The 23,240-nt window shown below is 33.4% G+C and overlaps 1 protein-coding gene across 7 annotated transcripts in view; it reads right to left on the bottom strand.

The window, feature by feature from the left end:
• Positions 1-23,240, bottom strand: part of IMMP1L (inner mitochondrial membrane peptidase subunit 1) — an 82,610-nt gene that overhangs the window by 31,432 nt on the left and 27,938 nt on the right. For 3 of the 7 annotated variants that reach the window (XM_025452361.3, XM_025452362.3, XM_035701483.2), the window contains exon 3: positions 18,669-18,927. The exons of the other annotated variants lie outside the window; for them this stretch is intronic. In XM_025452361.3, coding sequence (XP_025308146.1) covers positions 18,669-18,747 — 79 coding nt within the window. In that variant the 5' untranslated portion in view covers positions 18,748-18,927. The remainder of the gene's footprint in view (positions 1-18,668; positions 18,928-23,240) is intronic. 7 annotated transcript variants of the gene reach the window in all.

Raw genomic sequence — 23,240 nt, 5'->3', positions numbered from 1 at the left:
AAAAAAAATACAAGGACATGATGATCAAACACAGTATGAAATCCGTAACTGGACCCTGGAATGAAAGAAGAAAAAAAAAGCAATAAAAGATATTATGAAGATAATGGGAAATTTGAACAGGGTTTGAAAATCAAATACATCATTCTTTCAATGTTAAATTTCTTTCTTTTTAAATATTTATTTATTTCAGAGAGAGAGAGAGAGAGAGAGAGAGAGAAAGCACAAGCTCAAGGGGCAGACAGGGAGGGGGAGAGAATATCAAGTAGACTCCACTCTGAGCACAGACCCTGATATGGGGCTTGATCTCACATCCTTGAGATCATAAGCTGAACCAAAACTAAGAGTCAGACACTCAACTAACTGCAACACCTAGGCACTCCACAATGTTAAATTTCTTAACAATACCACAACTATGCAGGAAAATGGTCTTGTTCATAGGAGAGAAAAAATGATTTAGAGAAGAAGGTCATGCCTGCAACTTGCATATAGTTTACTTCTACTACTGAGAGAGATGGTAGATGTAGAGAAGTTTATACACATAAACATGTACATATAGGTGTATATATGTGTGTATATATATAGAGAGAGGAATAGAGAAAACTAATGTACCAAAATGTTCATTGAAATCCAGATGGAGTATAGACAAATGTGTATAGTACTATTTTTTTTACCTTTATTATAGAACATAACTTTTTTAAAAAGAGGCATTTGGAGGGGGAAAAGGGTATTCTCAAAGTCATTCAGTCATTCAACAATCGAATGCAAAAAATATTTACTGAGCTTCTACTCTATGCCAGATACTGCTTTCAGCACTCAGTAAATATACTGAACATGATGCCTGCCCTTACAGAGCTCATAGTTTATTGGGATAGATGTCACAAACATACAAAGTAAAGAAATAAACACATAAATATATTAAGTAACTTCCAAAAGTAAAAATTAGGGTAAAATGATAAAGACTGATGGGTGGGGCCTATTTCCTTTAGGATGAATCAGGTAAGATTTCTCCAAGGAAATACCATCGATGTTAGGTTCTGAAAGACAAGAATATAACAGCTATGGACAGGATAGAAAGAATATTATGGGCAGAAGAAATACCGTGCATGTGCTTAAGGAAATAAAAAAGGCTGGAGTGCTATGTAAAGGACATAAAATGAAACTAAAGAAATAGGCAAGATTATTCAAGGTTTTATAGAATTTTGGATTTTATTGTAAGAGTAATGGGAAGCCATGGAAAGACCTTAAGTAAAGTAACAGGAGAGTAACATGACTTAATTTTAAATTTAATATCACTCTCATTGCTATGTAGAGAAAGGACTGGAATGGGAGCAGAAATAAAAATGCTGGCAGGTCAGTTGGCCTGAACCCACTACAGTGATGACAGTGGAAATGGAAAGAAATTAATAGATTTGAGAAACTTAGGAGGCAAAATAAAAGGCAAGGGAAAGGAAAGAATCAGTATGACTCTCTCACATTTCTGGACTGGGGTGGGGGGTAAGTGGAGGTCTATCCACATGGTTTTATTCATACCCATATTTGGGATAGAAAACAGTCCAGTTTTGGTCATGTTAAATTTTATATATTCATGATATATTCAAGTGGATGTGTATGAGACTGGAGCTCTGGAGCTCAAACCAAGTTTCATACATGACAAGTCTTGAAAAAATTATCCCTATCTCAGTGAGGACTGTATTCTACTGCAAATGAGATTGTGGGACCCAGGAAATTTAACAAAAATCCCCTACCCCTGGACAAGCAGAGCAGGACTAACTCCATTTTGTGCTACACCCGCCATCTCCTGTATGACCCCCACATGACCTGCTTATTGCTTAAGGCGCTCCCCCAACCTAGTCAAGCTGTTGAGCACACCCTTACCGGAAATCGGCTCATAAAAATGTAATCCCGCCTTGTGCCCGCCAAAACTGCGCACCAATTCTGACCAGAGTGATAGGCCAGTTCAAATGGTCACTATAGGGTAAATTGTGATTCAATTGGCCACCTGAGTGCGGACCGACATGACTGTGCAACTTTCTATGTGTGTTACAATCCCATTGGCCACTGGCCCCTATAAAGCTGCTACGCCTCTTAGCCTCGGGGTCCAAGTCCCTGCTCCAGTGTGTAGGGTATACTTGGACCCAAGCTCGAGCTTGTAAATAAACCCTCGTGTGTTTGCATGGGTGTTGGCTCCTTGGTGGTTTCTCAGATTTGCAATCTTGGGTACAACAGAGATAACTAGAACAACAGTAACTTAAACAAGGATGATATTTATTTTCTAACAACATTAGCTGCTACATCCAAGTTACAAGCAGAAAAAATTGCTAAGAGTTTATCACTACTAATTTGTTGTCTTTTTATCCATGAAAAAAACAAAAACAAAAAGCCTTGATTCCATCTACATTTAACTGGCCAAAACTATGAAATTAAGGGTGCTAGGAAAATATTGCTATTTTCGTTATAAGTGTTATAGCACTATTTTACCCTTAAAAATCATCTGAGTATTACCTGAAAAAGTTAAAACTTTTTTAAAAGTATGAAAAAGAGATGTAGAAAAAGAGGTATCGACAGTCAGCTCTTTAGAAATGTCTGGCTATTCAGTCAAGCTAAACAGTAGAGCAGGGTTTTTCATCTTCAGCGGTATTAACACTTGGGGCCAGACAAGTCTTTGTTGTCAGCAGCTATCTTAGGCACTGTAGGATTTTAGCAGCAACTCTGGCCTCTAGATAGCAGCAGTATCCCCTTCCCTACTTGTAACAATCTAATATGTTTCCAGATGTTGCCAAATGTTCCCTGGGATGCAAAACCACCCTCAGTTGAGAATCAATGCAGAATAATAGAAAGAATATGGTACTGAGCAGGTTTTTAAAAATAGAGACATAGCAGCATGCTTTGAGAGCCAATGGTAAAAATCCCACAGGGAGAGAGGCTAATGATGAGGAGCAATAACTGATGAGAGGAGAAAAAGGATGGGGAAATAGATGACTGAACATTGAAGAAAGGAGGCAAGAGGAGGACTTCAATACCAGTACTGGATTAACCTTCTTGGTAGAAATAAGAAAACAATTACAATATATGAATAAAATATACAAAATAGCTATTTAGATGTACTAGGCATGAATCTAAGCAGGATGTGAGGTTCTATGAAAGAAGGGAAGAACATAAGGTAAGCTCCACATTCACTTGGCCTTTTCTCTGAGAGTATTGGCCAATTCACAGCACAGGAAAAAAAGAATTTTAGGAGAAAATGGCAGTCCCACTTAGCCAAAACAGCGGTTGGAATTTGTGGTTGTCACAAGAAGACGGCATGTGAGGGTCAAGCTGCAAACAGGAAGGAACCACAAGTCTGCATGCGATCTCTCCATGAGGTGCTAGCCAACTCCTCAACTGCCACTGAGCAGTGTGTGACTCCCAGAATATGAGCAGAAAGCAGTACATAAAAGGCTAGAAAATTAAGGAAAGATGTCAGCAACCAAAGAAAACCACACAAAGTAAGGGAGACGGAGGCTGAACATCAGGACTCTCCAAGGTTGCCCATGTTAGGACTACAGTAAGGTTACCACTGGGAGTGAGGGCAAAACTGATATAGACCAGCCTTAACAATACAATCAACCCCAGACAGGGTTAAAGTAACCTATTCATACACTATCTACCTGCTGGGGAAAAAACAAAACTAAACTAAACCCCTTAATTTTCATAGAACGAACACAACATTATTTAGAACTGCTACAGTATTTTTTATAACCTGGGAGTAAGAAGGCCTTTAAAAAAAAAAGATATAATTCATATACCACTGAAGTCACTTTTTTTAAGGTGTGAAATTCAGTAGTTTTATTATATCCACAGGTTTTTAGTAAATCCATCAACATTATCTAATTCTAGAACATTTTCATCATCTCAAAAGAAAAACAAATACCCCCACACCTATTAGCAGTCACTCTCCATTCCTTCCCCCCACTTCCTTTTAGCTCCTGGCAACCATGTGTCGATAGATTTGCTTATTCTAGACATTTCATACAAATGGAATCATGTAATATGTGGAGTTTCTTTTATTGGCTTCTTCTACTTGCACAATGTTTTCAAGATTCATACATGCTGTAGCATGCTGTAGCATGTACTGTTTCTTTTTTATGGCTGAAAAATATTTCGATGCATGGATGCATCATTTTTCTTATCCTTTCATCAGTGGATGGACAATTTGGATTGTTTTCACTTTTTGGTTATTATGAAGAATATCCTATAAACACTTGTGTACAGGTTTTATGTGGTCACATGTTTTCAATTCTTTCAGATATATATCTATGAATAGAAATGCTGAGTCCCATGAAAATGCTGCGTTTAAGTTTTTGAAAAACTGCCAAACCATTTTCCAAGAGGCTGCACCATTTTATATTTTCACTAGCAATGTATAAGGGTCCAATTTCCCCACATTCTTGCCAATACCACTTGTTATTGTCCACATTTTGATTAGAGCCATCCTAGTGAGAGTGAAGTAGTATCTCATGGTGGCTTTGATTGGCACTTCCCTAATAACTACCGATGCTGAGCAGTTTTTCCATGTGTCTATTGGCAATTTATATATCTTCTCTGGAGAAATGTCTATTCAACTCCCTGACAGTTTTTTAAATTGGGTTATTACAATTTTTCATTTAATTCAACAAATGATTATAAGCATGCTATAAAATATGACCAAGTGACTACATTCAATCAAAGCATGTTATAAAATAGGAACAAAATGACTGAAAGCCAACAGAAAAAAATATACAACAGAAAAAACAGGTGATTCAGATATTGATACTAATACGAAGATGAAAATAACTCTAACATTCAAAAAATGGGAGAAAAGATGGTGAAGCTGAACAGAGAATAAAACTATTTAAAAAATCAAGTGAAGGGCAGCCTGGGTGGCTCAGTGGTTTAGCGCCACCTTAAGCCCAGGGCCTGATCCTGGAGACCCGGGATCGAGTCCCACATCAGGCTCTCTGCATGGAGCCTGCTTCTCCCTCTGCCTGTGTCTCTGCCTCTCTCTCTGTGTGTCTCTCATGAATAAATAAATAAGATCTTTATTTAAAAAAAATCAGTGAAAATTCTACATAACACAAAACCACAGAATAAAATAAATACAATTTAAAATTCATTACATTTACTAGTGGATTAGACTCAGCCTAATTTAGAAGACAGTACACTTGAAGGCAAGTTGGGAGAGAGTAATCAGACTGAAGCACAGAGAGGAAAACAGGTGGACAATACAGGAAACAAGTGTAATCACAGATCTAAAGAAAATGAGAATAGGACAGAGCAATATTTTCAAGAAATACTGGTAGAGAACTTTCCAAAACTGATAAAAGACATTAATTCACAAATTCAAGAAACTTAGCAAACTCTAAACAATATAAATACAAAAGAAACAAAATACATTCAGGCACCGTATAGTAAAGTAAAACTACTGAAATTAAGACATTGAGAAGGCAAAATTGTGAAGACAGTAAAAACACTAGGGATTGCCAGGGATTGGAAGGAGGGATGGACAGGCAGAGAACAGAGGATTTTAGGGCTTGTGAAAATTCTACGGTACTATAATGATGGATACAAGTCATTATACATTTGTGTAAGGTCACAAAATATACAAAATCAAGAATGTAAACTTTGAGTGATTATGATATGTTAATGTAGGTTCATCACCTAAAACAAATGTATCATTCTGGAGGGGGAAGTTAATAACGGGCATGGTCATGCATGTGCTGGAACAGGGAGTACATGTGAAATCTTTGTACCTTCCCCTCAATTTTGCTGTAAATCTTAAACTGCTAATAAAAGTCTTCAAAAAAGGACAAAGAGAAAAGTTTAAAAGTGGTCAGAAACATAGACCACTTTATTTTTAGATGAATAAATCTGTATGTTCAACAGAATGGAATGGCTAAATTTTTCTAAGAAAAATGGAAACCAGAAAAAATGCAATGTCATCTTTAGAGTGCTGAAAGTACCAATCTGTAAGTCTATATTCAGTGAAAAATTCCTTAAAAGCTAAAGCAAAATAAAAAACATTTTCAGAAAACAACTTTTGAGAAAATTTGCCAGTGTACCTGTAATAAAATATATACTAAGGGAGTAATTCAGGCAAAAACAAAATGAAATAGGCAAATGCAAAATAGAACAAAGAAAACTCAGAGGACATATCTGAAGATAATGAAACCATTTAAAACAATAAAAATATTTTAAGGGCTATAAGACATGTTAAGGTATTATTTTCATCAACAATAGCACAAAAGGTAGAAGGGAGTTAAATGAAGTTAAAGTATCAAGGTTGTTTTTTTTTTTTTTAAGATATTATTTATTTATTTGACAAAGAGAGAGAGAACACAAGCAAGGAAAGTAGCAGGCAGAGGGAGAGGGAGAAGCAATATCCCTGGGAACCTGCTGTGGGGCTTAACCCTAGGACTCCAAGACTATGACCTGAGCCAAAGGCAGATGCTTAACTGACTGAACCACCCTGGCATCCCTAAACTATTAAGTTTTTGCACAGTTCTTGAAGTGTTAAAGTGATATTTGAGTTAATCAATAAAAAGCCAAAACTTCATGTTATAATATACAATATAAAAAATAAAAATTGAAGAATTATATAACTAAAATGTTAATAGAAGAAAAAGGTTTGAGTGACAAAAAAATACTATGATTACAAAAGAAGACAAGAAAGGAGAAATAAAAAACATGACAAAAATGCAAAATTAACGTTAAGATGGTAGACAATTCAAAAATATTGTCCATTAAATCTAAAAGAATATGCCAATTAAAAGATGAAGATTGTCAGATTAGATTAAAAAAACATATTTCCTAGTCTCAAACTTTAAATATTAGAAATATGAAAGTAAAAGAAATTCCACACAGACTCACCATTTATTTACATCAATAAAAGAACAAACAGGCTTTAAGATAGTACTAAAGACAAAAGGAAATATTTCATAAGAACAAAAGGATTTTATGGGCACCTGCTTCTCCTCAGCCTGATGCTCCCCCTGCTTGTGTGTGCGCATGTGTGTGCATGCTCTGTCAAATAAATAAATCTTAAAAAAAAAAAAAGAATAGGGTAGCCCCGGTGGCTCAGTGGTTTGGCACCGCCTTCAGCCCAGGGCGGGATCCTGGAGACCCCAGATCGAGTCCCACGTCAGGCTTCTTGCATGGAGCCTGCTCCTCCCTCTGCCTGTGTCTCTGCCTCTCTCTCTCTCTCTCTCTCTCTGTCTCTCATGAATAAATAAATAAAATCTTAAAAAAAAATAAAGGATTTTAAAAATTTGAAAGACTGCAAAATCATTCTATATTCTCTGAAATATTTAAAAGAAGAGTTGAACTAGAAATCAATAACAAAAAGGTAATAAGCATTTGCAAATGTTTGGAAATTAAAGAACACACATCTTTAAAAATTCCCATTTTTTTTACTGAGCAATAAAGAAAATAGGACACATCAAAAATGTGGAAGCCGTGAACAGCAATAAGAAAATTTATAGCTTAAATTTTCTTTCATTAAAAGAAAAAAAGGATGAAAATTAATGACCTAAGTTTTTATCTCAAAAAGATAGAAAAAGAGTCACAGATTAAAACCAAAAAATATAGAGAAGAAAATAATATCACAGTCATATAAAAAAGCAAACTTGTAATAGCAAAAATCAGTGAAAACAAAAGCTAGTTGTTTAACAAAATTACTAAAACTAATAAACTCTAGCAAATCTTGATCTAATCAAAGAGAAAACAAGGTGAGAGAGAACCCAAATCAATATAAGGATTAGTAAAGGAGTCAACACTAGAGATTTGACAAACATTAAAGATCATAAAAGGATGTTATGAAAAAACATTAGCCTAGTAACTCTAACATTTAAAATAAGTTAGATTTAACTGATACACCTTCCCAAAACTTACAGAAGAAATTAAATATCTGGATAGTCCTAAGAAATTTAATTTATGATTACAAATATATCCACAAAGAAAAATCCAGGCCCAGATGGCTTCACTGATAAATTCTTCCAAACATTTATGGAAGAAATGACATCAATCATAAACTCTGTAAATGAAGAGAAAATCAAAGAATACTTCCCACTTGGCTTTATGCAGTCAGTATAACCTTGATACCAAAACTTGATAAGGGCATTAAAGAAAAGGAAAATTACAAATTCTCTTATTGATATAAATATAAAAAATCCTAAACGAAAATCAGCAAACTGAATACAATGGTATATAAAAAAGAACATGAGCAAATGGAGTTTAATCCAAGAATAGAAAGTTGGCATAACATTTTTTTTAAGGAGGGAAGGGGCAGAGGGAGAGGGAGAGAGAGAATCCCAAGTGGGCTCCATGCCCAGTGTGAAGCCCAAAGCCAGGCTCAGTCTCACAACCCTGAGATCATGACCTGAGCCAAAATAAAGTCAGACACTTAACCAACTGAGCCACCCAGGCACCAGAGCATAACATTTTAAAATCAAATGGTGTACATAGAAAAAGAAAGAAAGAAAGAAAGAAAGAAAGAAAGAAAGAAAGAAAGAAAAGAAAAGAAAAGAAAAGAAAAGAAAAGAAAAGAAAAGAAAAGAAAAGAAAAGAAAAGAAAAGAAAAAAGAAAAGAAGGAAAAGAAGGAAAGGAAAGGAAAGGAAAGGAAAGGAAAGGAAAGGAAAGGAAAGGAAAGGAAAGGAAAGGAAAGGAAAGAAGGAAGGAAGGAAGGAAGGAAGGAAGGAAGGAAGGAAGGAAGAAAGAAAGAAAGAAAGAAAGAAAGAAAGAAAGAAAGAAAGAAAGAAAGAAAAAATAAATCATGTGGCCACCCGTATTGATGCAGTAAAAGCTTCTGATAACATTTAACACTTCTTTGGATAAGCCTAGGAACAGAAGCCAACTTCTTTTAACCTGTAAGAATTATCTACAATAACAAACAACAATAACAAAATCTTAGAGCCCACATCATATTAATGGTAAACTAATGACATAACAATTTACTAAAAAAGATATAAAAACTGGAAAGGAAGAAGTTAAAAGGTCATCATTAACAAACCGAATTTCTCTATATAGAACAAAATAAATATATGCATTAGCAGGGTGTCTTGATACTGTATCAGTATGAAAAAAATCACTGAATATCTACGTACTAGCAAAAACCAACTAGAAGGGGCACCTGGGTGGCTCAGTGATTGACTGTCTGCCTTTGGCTCAGGTCGTGATCCCGGGGTCCTGGGACTGAATCCCGCATCAGGCTCCCCATGGGGAGCCTGCTTCTCCCTCTGCCTATGTCTCTGCCCCTCTCATGAATCAATAAATAAAATCTTAAAAAAAAAACAACTAGAAAACAAAATTTTAAAATACCATATTTGACTTACTTAAAAAAAGATAGTAAAATAAAATACCATATATAACAATACCAAATAGCATCAAATACGTAAGAATGGAAACAGGTATAAGACCTTTACAATGCTGAGAGAAAATGAAGACCTAAACAACAAAAAGATACACTATATTTATAGATTCAAACCATCTCCAATGTTATCAATTCTCCTTCAAATTGGTCTATACATTCAATACAATTCCAGTGGAGTATTTTGTCCAGTAGAAAACACCATACTCATATATATATATATATATATAGAGAGAGAGAGAGAGAGAGAGATACTAAAGACTTAAATTGGCCAAGGTAAACATTAAAAAGAACAAAACTGGAGAAGCTTATTTCAAATATCAAGATTCATAAGTTTACAGTAAGAAAGTATTATATGTGGCAAATCTAGACAAAGAGACCAATGGAATCAAGAAACAGAGCTACACTTAGAAGGTTTTCTGATTTATAACTAAAGGTTTAGTACAGGCTAGTGGGAAAAGGATGCTCTTTTTAATTATTGGTGCTAGGTCAATGATAGGCATACTGGGGGCAAAAAAAAAAAAAAAAAAAAAACCCTGACCCCATAACCTCACCAAGTACAAACATTAATTTGAGAAAGATTACACACAAACATATGAATAGTAAAGCAATAATACTTCTAGCAGAAAATGGAGATTATCTTCATTACTTTTGGGTAAGGCTAAAACACTAACCCTAAAAGATTGATCAATCTGATTTTGCTAAAATTAAAAACTTCCCTATATTGAAAATACAATGTTTAAAAAGGCAAAAAAGTAGGGAGATATCTATCTATATAGAAAGATGTGGTGATGTCTAGATATATGTCTGGAAAAGAAACATTCAGAATATACAGGGAATTCCCAACAAATCATTTTTTAAAAAACTAACAAAAATTAAGCAAAAAAACATGATTTCACAAAAGAGGATATCCAACTGGCTGACACAAAAAATTCATCATCATTTTTTATCAGGGAATTGGAAATTATAAGAGATATTACCATAAAACCATCACAGTAGCTAAAATTACAGGCAATACAAAAAGCTGAAAAAGATACGGAGCAACGTTAATCATTGCTGATGAATAAATTTACACAACAAATTTGGAAAACATTTGGGCAGTACCTAATATATACCCAATGATTCAGCAGTACTATTCCTGATCTATATGCCAGAGAAAGATATGCTTATATTCAATAAACAACATATACTGGAATATTCATAGCAGCTTTATTCATAATATCTCAAAACCATAAACAATCCAAATATTGGCCATTAGGAGAATGAATAAATTTTGGTATACTCTTAAAACAGGACACTACACAGCAATGAAAAGGAAAAAATACCAATATATGCAACAGGAATAAATCTCACAGACACAGTGAAAAAGACAAACACAAAAGATAATGATTCCATACATGTTATATGATTCCCTTTTTATTACTCACTTTTATGAAGGTCAAATATAAACAAAACTAATCAGTGCAGAGAGGTCAGAAAAGTTGCTAAATTTGTGGGGCAGGTATTTGAGCCCAAGTAGTAGTTACACAAGTATATTTTTATTTGTAGAAATCCATCACATGGTAGGCACACATGCACTCATGTGCATATGTATCACTCATTCAATCAATCAATCAATCAATCAATCAAGGCCAGAGAGGATGGGATCAAACAAAAATAGATAAGATTGGCTTTTTATAGAAGTTGGGACAGTTTCTCCAACATAGCAAGAAGGAAAGCAAGATCGGTTCATATATTGGTAGTTCTGTCAGTTTGATGGTAGAAAAATGACGGAGCTGTTGCTCCAAGTTTTTATATTCTCAGTCTCATGAGTTGAGGTCGTGCATGAGAAGAGATTGTGAACTCTCACCATAAAGCAGGCTGGTAAACTGAGAAGCAGTTATAGATGTATTAGTCCTGTTGCTACTATAAAAAAAACCTACTGTAAAGTTAGGCTTGAAACAACATAAATTTATTATCTAACATTTCAAACTATACTATAAAACTATAGTAATCAAAACAGTATGGTACTGACATAAAAATCGACACACAAATCAATGGAACAGAGAGCCCAGAAATAAATTGACACTTACATGGTTAATTAATCTATGACAAAGGAGGCAAGAATATAAAATGCGGGAAAGACAATCTCTTCCATTAATGGTGTTGAGAAAACTGGTCAGCTACATGCAACAGAACAAAACCGGGTCATTTTCTTATACCATATACAAAATTAAACTCAAAATGGATTAAAGATTTATGACCCAAAACCAAAATTCCTAAAAAGAGAACATAGGCAGCAATCCCTTGGATGTCAGTCTTAACAATATTTTCTGGATCTGTCTCCTCAGGAGGGAAACACTATTAAGGAAAACCATGAACAAAATGAAAAGGCAATGTATTAGTTGGAAGAAGATAATTTGCAAATGATATATCTAAAAAGGGATGAATTTCCAAAATATATAAAGAACTCATACAACTTAACACCAAAAATATCCCACAAATAATCCAATTAGGGGGATCCCTAGGTGGCTCAGTGGTTTAGCGCCTGCCTTCGGCCCAGGGTGTGATCCCGGAGTCCCGCAATCGAGTCCCACGTGAGGCTACCTGCATGGAGCTTGCGTCTCCCCATGTCTGTGTCTCTGCCTCTCTCTCTCTCTCTGTGTCTCTCATGAATAAATAAATAAAATCTTAAAAAAAAAAAAAAAAGAAAATAGAGAGGACTAAAAATGTAGACATTTTTCCAAAGAAGACATATAGATGGCCAACAAACATATGACAAGATACTCAACATTAAAAAAAAAAAGATGCTCAACATTACTAATCATCAGGGAAATGCAAATCAAAACCATGAGAAACTACCTGACACCAGTCAGAATGGCTGTATCAAAAAAGGTAAGGACAAATGTTGGCCAGCATGCAGAGAAAAGGAAGCCCTTACACACTGCTAGTGGGAATGTAAACTGGTGCAGCAACTATGGAAAATAGTATGGAGGTTCCTCAAAAAGTTAAAAATAGAAATACCATACAACCCAGTAATTCCACTTCTGAATATTTACACAAAGGAAACAAAAATGCTAATTCAAAAAGATAGATGCATCCCTATGTTTACTGCAGTATTGACAATAGCCATTGTAAATATGCTTCCACATGGAAGCAAGCTAAGTGTCTATCGAAAGACAAATAGATAAAGATGTGGCATATATATGTGTGTATATACACACACAAACACACACAATGAAATAACACTCAGCCATAGGGGAAAAAAATGAAATCTTGCCATTGCCATTATGACAACATGGATAGACCTAGAGAGTATTATGTTAAGTGAAATAAGTTAGAAAAAGACAAATACCATATGATTTCATCTGTATATAGAAATTAAAAAACAAAAACAGAAATGGATTCATAAATACAGAGATTAAACTGGTGGTTGCCAGAGGAGATGGGGGTAGGAGAGATGGACAAACTAAATGAAGGGGACTAAGAGGCACAAACTTCTAGTTATAAAATAAATAAGTCAAAAGGATGAAAGTATAGCATAGAGAATATAATTAATGATATTGTAATAACTTTGTATGGTGATACATGGCAACTATACTTACCACACTGACCATTTTGTAATGCATATAATTGTTGAGTCACTATGTTATACACCTGAAACTAATATAATATTATATGCCAACTATAAAGGTCAATAATTCTTTTTTATTTTTTAAAATTTATTATCTTACAGTTTTTAGGTCAGAAATCTAATATGAATCTCACTAAGCTAAAAATCAAGGTGTTGGTTGGGCTATGTTCCTTTTTGGGGCCCTAGGGGAGAATCCTTTCTATGCTTTTTCCAGCTTCTAAAACTGCACACATTCCTTAGCTTGTGGCCCCTTTCCTCCAACTTTGAAAGCCAGTAGCACTGTATCTCTGACTATTCTTCCACAGTCACATTTCCCTGACTCTCTTTCTTTTGTCACCTTCTTCCACTTTTACGGACCCTGGTGATTATTACACTGTACCCACCCAGAATATCTGTGATTATCTCCTCATTGAGGATCCTCAATTTAATTCCATTTGCAAAGGAACTCTTGCCTTGTAAGATAATATATTCACAGGTTCTGAAGATTAAGGACATGGACAGCTTGGGTGGAATGGTGGTATTATTCTACCCACTACCTACCACACCAGGACACCAACACACCAAACCAGTAATTATCAAAGTGTTGTCCCCAGAGCAGCAGAATGGGCATCATCTGGCAACTTGTTTGAAATGCAAATTCTTGGGCCAAATTCAAGATTTATGTAATTAGAAAATTGTGGAGTGTTGCTCAGCAATCTGTTTTAAAAAGTCCTCTAGGTGATTCTGAAGCACAGTAATGTTTAAGCTCTCAGGATGGCCATGGTCTTATCAAGCTTTGCATAGCCTTCCTTGATCATCTATCATTTACTGCTATGTGCCATTTTACTTACCTTATTCCATGTGTGCTGTGAAAAAAGTTGGGAAACTCTGGCATAAATAATTCTTATGCTATCTAGGAAATAGAATTTGTTGATTTTTATTCTCTATCACATTTACATTTTTAAGGAACTGAGTCATTAAAGAACAAATTCCTTTAAAGAGGAGCCTATGTACTCTATCAATTAATAGAAAAGCTAAGAAAAAAGAAATGAAAACTTAGAAATTGCGACTGTGTCACATAATAAAGGAAAAGAAGCAAAAAGTATTCTTCCCCAGAAACTTTTAAGATGCTCTGTTTAAAATACAGTAACACTCCATATAATGCTGGCATAAAGGCACAAGGTTGATACCTACTTTTAACAGTTATCTACATTATAGATCAAAAGATTTCTTCCTATAACACAAAGTGAGAAAACACTATGTGGGATGTAGGCAATAATGGTTTCTTTCACTACACATAAAAAACCCTCAATACCAACTAATATAACAACAACAACAAATACTTAGATAGTAATTATTGCCGTGTGCCAGGCATTGTTCTAATTATATATATTAACTCATTTAGTTCTTACAGTAATTCTTTGAGAACTTAAGTATCTCATTTTACAGATAAAAAACTGAGGTACAGAGAGGTTAAGAAACTATCCAAAAAAGCACAGCTCATAGGCAACTGTGTGAGCCATAACTCAAAATAAGACAAGTGGGTTCCCAAGTCCATCACTATGCTATAGGCACAGGAAAGAGAGAAGTCGAACTCATGTGAAAGCCACCTAGAAAGATGAAGAAGCTAAAAAGAAACTAGAGATTCCTCTATCCTTAGAAGTTTCTAGGAGCAGGAGTACACTCTGAGATCCTGATTTAGATCTAATCATGGAAGTAGCCTTAGAGTGATTTCAGAATACCCCAAATCACCAAAAACAAAACAAAACAAAACAAAAAACAACAAATCCAAACAAACTTAAAAAACCTCAGCTGATTGTTCAGGTCTGGAATTCCTTTGAAAAGAAGAGAAAGCATTGTTTCAGAAATATAGGGGAAGGAGTGCCAGGGTGTCTCAGTCAGTTAAGTGTCTGCCTTTGGGTCAACTCCTGATCTCAGAGTCCTAGGATTGAGCCCCAAGTCTGGCTCCCTGCTTAGCAGGGAATCTGCTTCTCCCTCTTTCTGAGTGTGCACTCTCTCTCAAAATTAAAATCTTTAAAAAATAATGGGGGAAAAAAAAGTAAAGTATTAATGTTAATTGAGACTACTAATATATAGAAATTCATTCATTTTAAAGTATAAGCAAAGAACTGATTAAAATCATAACTTTTTTGTTTTGATTAGAACAGTAAGTGAATTTATTAGTATTTAAAGAAATGTTCACATCCATACAAAGGAAGGAAGGAAAAGAGAAGTAAATCTGAAGGAGAAAAAAATCCTGACATCATAGTTTCACTACATTTTCCCTCATTTGGACAAGAATGACATTCCTGAGACTTCCTGTGATTTCTCAAATTCAAGAATATCTACACAAAATACTTTTTCCCCATATAATCATTATATATAAAATAACTGAGAGATATATGTCCATTTCAGACCCCATATAGAAGTTATGGTGACATGAAGAAAACAATAGACTCATTAAGACATGGATGCTGAGTGGTGTACTAGGCTCAAGAGCTAAATAATTCACTCTCACACAGCAGCCTCTCCATCAAAGTAATTCAAATTCCTACCATTTCAAAATCACCTTCAGAGCTACTCATGAATTGTTCAAATCTATAATGTTAAATCTACTGTAAGACTTGTGCAGAGGGTATTTTTCTAGAACTACAAATTAAGAAGTTCTGATCCCCATAATCTATGAAGATTTCATTTAAACCTATTTTTTAATGCATTTCCAGAGGAAATAATTGCCCTCACTTTAAGGTTTAAAGTATTCACTGCTTTAAATATGACCGTATCATCAAAAAACCTGAGAACCTAATTCAAAATCCAAATTCCCAGGCTCCCATCATAGAGCTAATGAATGAGAATCTGTGGGACGTGGGAGCAAGGCTACAGAATCTAGTTTTAATAAGCTCCCAGGAAGGAAGCCCCATAAAGAACTCTGTGCTGTCATTCGAGACCACTGAGACACACTCAGCATTTTTTGAAATTTGACAAAATTCAACCATCCATTATTTTTAAACTGAATGCTAACTTTGGGAGAACTCTAAATTTCATCATCAGATAAACTTTATCATGCTAACATTTCAATGATTTTTTTTTAATCAAGTGTTATTTTCTGAAGTGTACTTTTTGTAAAATCAAAACTCATTTTATGTTTATAAACCATAAATAGTTAACACTTCTCATACAAAAACAGCTTTCAGGGCAGCCCGGGTGGCTCAGCGGTTTAGCGCCACCTTCAGCCCAGGGCGTGATCCTGGAGACCCAGGATCGAGTCCCACGTTGGGCTCCTGGCAGGGAGCCTGCTTCTCCCTCTGCCTGTGTCTGCCCCTCTCCCTCTCCCTCCCCTCCCTCTCTCTCTCTCTCTCTCTCTCTCTCTCTGTGTCTCTCATGAATAAATAAATAAAATCTAAAAAACAAACAAAAAACAGTTTTCAAAGAGTAAAACTATCTCATTCATTCACCAATAATCCTCCAATGACTCTATATGATCCACTGATTTCAGAACAATATACAAGTTGTATGTGCAATAGTTGAAGGGTATTCATTCAGATGCAAGAGTATCATTTAGCTTTATCACAGACTAGCTGTCACTGTGCCAGTATACAGTTCATGTATGACCCTTAAGAAAGACAGAGTCTTATTAGTTGTCAAAAAAAAATTCAGAATCTCAAATAATCAAGAATTCCTTATTCCCATACTGCTTTTGTACATCTGACTTAACTCCTTTTTAAAAATTTCTTATTTCTCTCAGTCTATCTCTCTTTCTCTTATCTCTAAAATCACCTCCCTTCACCTTCTTGACGTCATTAGTCACTGTGCCAATAAATTTAGTATCTGTAGCTTTCAAAGATGAGTTACATTTCTCATAAGTTATCAATACAGTATTAAATTAATCTTCAATCTACCTGAAAATAATGTACATCATTGAGAAGACTTTATATGTTTATAGTGAATTTAATTAAGATGAATTTGGGGCTTTTGAAAGGAAATAACCATCTCTAATCAAATAATGCCTAAGATGGAGAAGGAATAAAACTAACTCTCAAGAGCCATTCAATAAACAGCTGAATAAAAAGCAGAAAAGTAAATATTGACTATGTTTAATAAAGCTTTGAGACAAATTATTTTGAAAGTTACTTTTAGGAAATAATTATAAAATACTATTAACTACCAGAAAAAGTTACCCTGAGACAATACACTACCTGGCAAAATAATCTGAAATTACACATAAACCAAAAATTTTATATTTAAAATACAAGTGATTATATTATAAAGATAAAAGGAATTTAGTCCACTTATTTCATGGATAGATCTATTCATTGTGACAGAATTTTAAATGAACACAATTTCAAACAGTAAAAATATAAATAAAAAAGTAAAAATATAAATAGAAGGCTAAAGAAATCCTTTACAAACTAACATAATACAGTTCAGTAAACATACTGTTAAGCTTTCTCACCCATTCATTTAAAATGTGACAACAAATGAAGAAACACATTTTGGAATATAATAGCTTGGAACCAGTTAAAACAAAATCCATTAATAATGACAAGTTTGCTAGGTAGGTTTGACCAAAGATCTCTACATAAATTTCTTATATTTACTGTTTTTTCTGATAAACATCTATATAGAAGAATAAAAGGTACTATACATAAACAGAGGCTACAAGTAAATCAATGCATTGTGTATAATGGATGATTACATTTTAATAATTCTTATAATTGCACAAATTATTTTATTCACCTATAGTTAAAATTTGAAGTTTAAAAACATTAAGATTAAGGTTTTATAATCTATTTTTAAATATAAAGCTACTAAACCAACAAGATAAAAATCAAGTTCTATGAATAAATATTTTAAAAGTAAGTACTCTAGGATCATAACACTGACAACACTAATTATCTTTTCTAGTCTTGGCAGTTATGTTGCATACTGTTTGGGTGACTGATGGGATAATTTCACTTCATTTTCCTTCAGTTTATTCTGGACCATGTAGGAGAAGAATATAAAAATAATTAACACCTCTAAACAAAATACTTGATAAAGTTTTTAGTTGAAATAAAATGCTTAAAAAAAACCTTAATTAACTAATACATGATTCTAGAGCAATTAACAACTAAACCTTTACTTGCTGAAGGAAAACTTTCACTAAGAATTTCTGATTTTAAAAAATCATCAATTCAGTATTAATATTAACTATTTTAGGACTTTTATCTATCAAGACCATACACTTACACTAAAAGCTCTTTTCATCAGTTTGAGCTAACGTTACATTAATTATCAAAAATATGTCTATATATTTTTATATCATTAAAGATTTTACTCACTAAAAAAACATTTAATCAGCAACAATCAAAGCAGTCAGAAACAGGTAAAATGTATGACAAAACAAGTTATTTCAGTTCCTTACACTTACAGACATTTTGATTAATTTATTGATAATGACCTTATATCTAAAAGAAAAAGTATTTAAATAATATTTAATCTCAAAAATAATACTTTATAAATAGTAAATACATTGTCATTTAACTGGAAAAAGTATAAAAGACATTAAAAACCAACTTTTTTATTTGAATATTTTAATAAATTTTAAGTCTTAACATAGTTTATGTATGTCTTACATAATTTATAAGTCATATGGATTATAATTAGGATAAATATTAAAAATAATTAATAAAAAGCATATTCTTTGCCTTGATCACCTGATTTTTTGTTGTTGTTGTTTATAAAATTAATCACAGTTAGCGGGGTAGAAATCGCTTTGAGCTTCATGAATGACATCCAAGAGATGGGAAAGGATTAGTTCTCAGTTGCTGCCAGTTATAGCGCCAGGTGGCTTTTTCTGCAGTGAAGGTGTTACCGATAATCCCATTACACTGGTACTAAATCTTGCAGACATCAAAATTATCACCAAGGTTCCTTTTCATCCCATCCTTTCCAAATGACTGGAAGTCGCTTCACCTGAAAGAAGTCAAATCCACATGCAGCTGCTGTTTTAGAAGGCAGCAAACTCCCTGAGAATGCCAGTCGTGATTCAATTTTGCTGTGCTGGTGGCCCCCTATTCCCTGTCCAATAATACATCTGTTAAAAAATCCTACAGCTACAAATCAAGTTTAATCCTACCAGGGACCTCATGTTGGTCTTGTCTTCCAAAAAGGCAGCAGGTTCTGCTGTCTATCTCTGCTAGCGTCTGGGGAATACCCTTTAAATCCCAGCTCTACTTAGAAGAATAAGCTAAGGATCACAAAACATGACCTCAAAAACCCTGATATGACTATATTCTGACCCAGAGGCATTCATTCTAGGTGAAGATTAGAACTTTGCATAATAAGATTACACAGCAAGTGAATGATATCAAGGGACTATCCATATGCAGCCGCCTGGTTTTCTATAGACAGCCTGTGCTCTGCAATATGCAGTGCAGACGAAAAAGAGCTTGGTCTTTCTAGCTGAAATAAAATAGATTCACATAAATTAGTTGGCCATTTCCAGATTCCTAAATCCCCTATTACATCTTTTATTGACAGCTCCTGTGAGGATAGCACAAATGTTATTCCTTTTTATTCTGTGGTTCTATAACAATCATGCTCTGTAATTGAAATGTACATAGATTATGGCTCGAAATTAACATCTTGTTTGCTGTAATCTTGGATTACAATTGACTGTGTACATAATAAAATTAGGAAATCAATGGATGGATTTATCATCTCCAAGAAACTAGAGGTATTGTTTAAAGAATAGTTTAACATTTTGTGTCAATACTTTAAACACAGAAGTCACAGAGTAGTCAATAAAAATTTAAGTGAGTAAAAGAATACAACAGGCATTACGCAATATCTACATAAAAGTTAGATTACATAAAAATTAGTTCATTTCCCTCAAAATCCTAAAGTGTTAAAATTTTCAAAATGTGAAAAATTCAGAGATCTCATAACATAACGATTTTCTCTTGAAACCATACTTGAGCAAGGTTAATTACACATAAGTGGGTGCAGTAGCAGTATTTTATACACATCATCTTGATCATTTTATATTTTGAAATATTTGAATCAATTCAATTGTAATTCAAGGTTTTATAGTTCTTTAACTACATCTTTTTAAAGTATTTAGTGAAGTTCCCTCTACTTATATTTGAATATATACAGAACATTTAAAATGTATGGAATCCTAGAGAACTTTATGTTCAGTTTTTTCCTGTCAAGAAGTTTAAAGCTAAATGAACTCTAAGCAAACTTATATGAAAAGAGATACAATCACACAAACACCAATGCAAAAAATTTTTACAATGAGAAGAGGAGTTCTCAATTTTAGTTAAAAAAAAAAAAAAAAAAGCATTAAGACATGCATGCAATGGGATTCTTATAAAACTAAGATCCCTGGTATGCTTGAAATATATTTGACAACTTTGATTTGCCCACAACTGTTGAGGAGCATACTACATCCATTATATTAACCATTATTTCCTTATCATCACAATATATTTAAGCATATCTATTACAATATCTAAGTAGTCAGGAGTCAGAGGACATAATTATGATTTTGTGTATTAATCAGGCAGATATATACCATTAGTATCAGTCAGAGAGCTATAGAAAACACTGTATGTAATTTCAAGGACAGCCTGTGAATATTCTTTGGTCATCCTAAATAGGATATTACTAGAAAAGTAATGAGGAATGCAAAAAATATTTTGTTATGATATTTATATGCAGTACTTTAGAGCTACACTGTTCAATAAGGTAGACATTAGCTACATATGGATACTGAACACTGGAAATGTGACTAGTCCAAACTGAGATACATTTTAAGTATAAAATATACACTGGACTTTGAGGACATAAAAACAAAAAATAATAAAATATTTTATATTGATTACATGTTGAAAAGATGATATTTCAGATATAATGGATTAAATAAAATACATAAATGGCTTGCATTACATATCAATTGAACAGCATTGCATTAGCAGATCATAAATTTTCAATAACCCTAAATTGTGAAATTGCGTAACTAAAAAAAAATACTAAAGCAGAGGGTTATCATGGAAGAACAAACATTCCAATGCCAAATCTGATACATAAGCTTAGAAAAGAACAAAATGCTGTCATTTCCACCTGTATTTCATATCTCTACCTTAAGGGTAATGGGGGAGAAGGGACCAACCAAGCTGCTGATCATTATGTACCAGAAAACAATATTTTATAGTTACAAAAATGCTTTATTTAGTCTTGTAAGCATAGAATTTTACGAAAAAACATCTTGGGCAACTTCACTAAAGACTAGTTAGGTCTATATGTCACCATTAATTGAATCCAATAGACAGCAACTTCAAAAAACATTTCTAGATCAGAAAAGGCCATGATTTTTTTCTAAGGTGCTATATAATTATTTATATTCAAATTTTAAAAATACAAGTAATAACTGTACAGATTTGAAGCATTTAATTTAATGTATTTCAGTATTTTAGCAAAATAAAAAAGGTCAATTTCATAAATTATTAGAAATTCACTTTTCCATTATTCTTTTCATTATATCCATCATTGTAGGTTAAAAAATTCATTAATAAAAAGGGTTTAACAGAAAGAAAACTATAAATAGTTAAAATATAAAACATATACCTAATTTAGTTCAAGAAAGTTAATGGCAGATTTAGTATGACTAGACAATTGATGTCATACAATTAAAATACAAAGTCTATCTTTGTCACACACTGGAATATTATTTCAATGTAAACAATAGTATATAGGTATTAACTCATTGAAAAGTTGCTTTTCATAATTATTCCTTTATAATATTTATCTAAAATACTAAGACTAATGATGAATTATGAGTATCAATAAATAAGATGGATAAAAATCTAAATCAATTCTTTATGATCTAGCCATGTTTCTTTTTCCTAGCCTTTTAAAATTATGTAAGTTCTTTCCTTTTCTGGTAACAAGTATCATCACCGAGACACGTAGACACAGAGACACACATAAAAACAAAATAATAACAATAAAAAAACTTTCTAAGCATCACTATATGAGTGTAATGATATTCAGTCTAAGTTAATCCCCAGACATCCAAATTCATGAATAAAAATTCATCAGTTTTAAATACACTGAGCCTATTAAGCAAGAACAAAAGCATATGCACAAAAGAGCTTTTAATATATTTCAAAGCCCACAAGAGCCGTGGTCTCATTAAAATTATAAATTACACAAACATGGAATGAAGATTCAAACTGCAGTGCAGCTAAGCAGATTACAGAAAACCCCGCGTTCCATATGATAACACACCATGGCCCTCCCAGATGGGGGCTTGGAACAAAAAGGCCATCACCACAGCTAGGGAAAACCTCCTTGTGATCTCTGGTTTCTGTTCAGCAGATGACAGCCAAATAATATGTTGATTATTCTGTTTGTGCTGCTAAGCTTGTAAGATGGAATAAAAGCGATATGATCTATTGTGAACCCAATGCTAATGTGTTGCTCCACTCATAAATAATATACTGAATTTATTTTGAAACTATCTTTTATCTGAATTTCAGTTTTTAAATGCATGAATTAAAATAAAAGCCAGGATAAAATAATATTTAATTTGATGCTTTAAACTAAGAAATGTAATGACAAGTGAAAAATATCTAAGTGCTTAGTTAAGAGTTAAGTATAATCGCCTTTCTTTCATTTCAGCACTGTGATCAAAGACAAAATATATTTTTAAATAGGCAATTACTCTCATTATGAAATATAAATCCAAAATTAATAAACAGGAAGTTTATAATATATATCATTGACAAGATAAAAATATACTAGAGCACATAAAGACACTTTTCTGCAATAATAGCACATAATCAGAACATACATCTAAAATATCTCTGAATAAAAGTATCACTGAAAGTCTTATGAATATTCATAACTTGTACACAAATAGATGCTAACAAAATATCCTACTTAAAATCAAAATGATTTTTTAAAAGTTTCTAAAAATAATTTTCAAATATAACATATTTAGAGAACATCTTTTCTTTTTTATAGCTGTAGAGTATTTCATTGTATAGATATGCCATAGTTCATTTAACCACTACTCTACTGACAGACATCCACAAAAGAAATATGCAAACATATTAATCTAGAAATATGTATTAGAATGTTTATAGTAGCATTATATGGAAAACCACCCAAATGTCCATTAACAGAATGCATAAAAAAAATAGTTGTGATACAGTCATACAAAGGACTGGAACAATGAAAATGAACCAACCAAAACAACATGCAACAATGCAGATGAA

Source organism: Canis lupus, chromosome 18 (assembly GCF_003254725.2).
Source record: "Canis lupus dingo isolate Sandy chromosome 18, ASM325472v2, whole genome shotgun sequence".
Classification (NCBI taxonomy): domain Eukaryota; kingdom Metazoa; phylum Chordata; class Mammalia; order Carnivora; family Canidae; genus Canis; species Canis lupus.
This window is presented reverse-complemented; position numbering and strand designations above follow the sequence as displayed.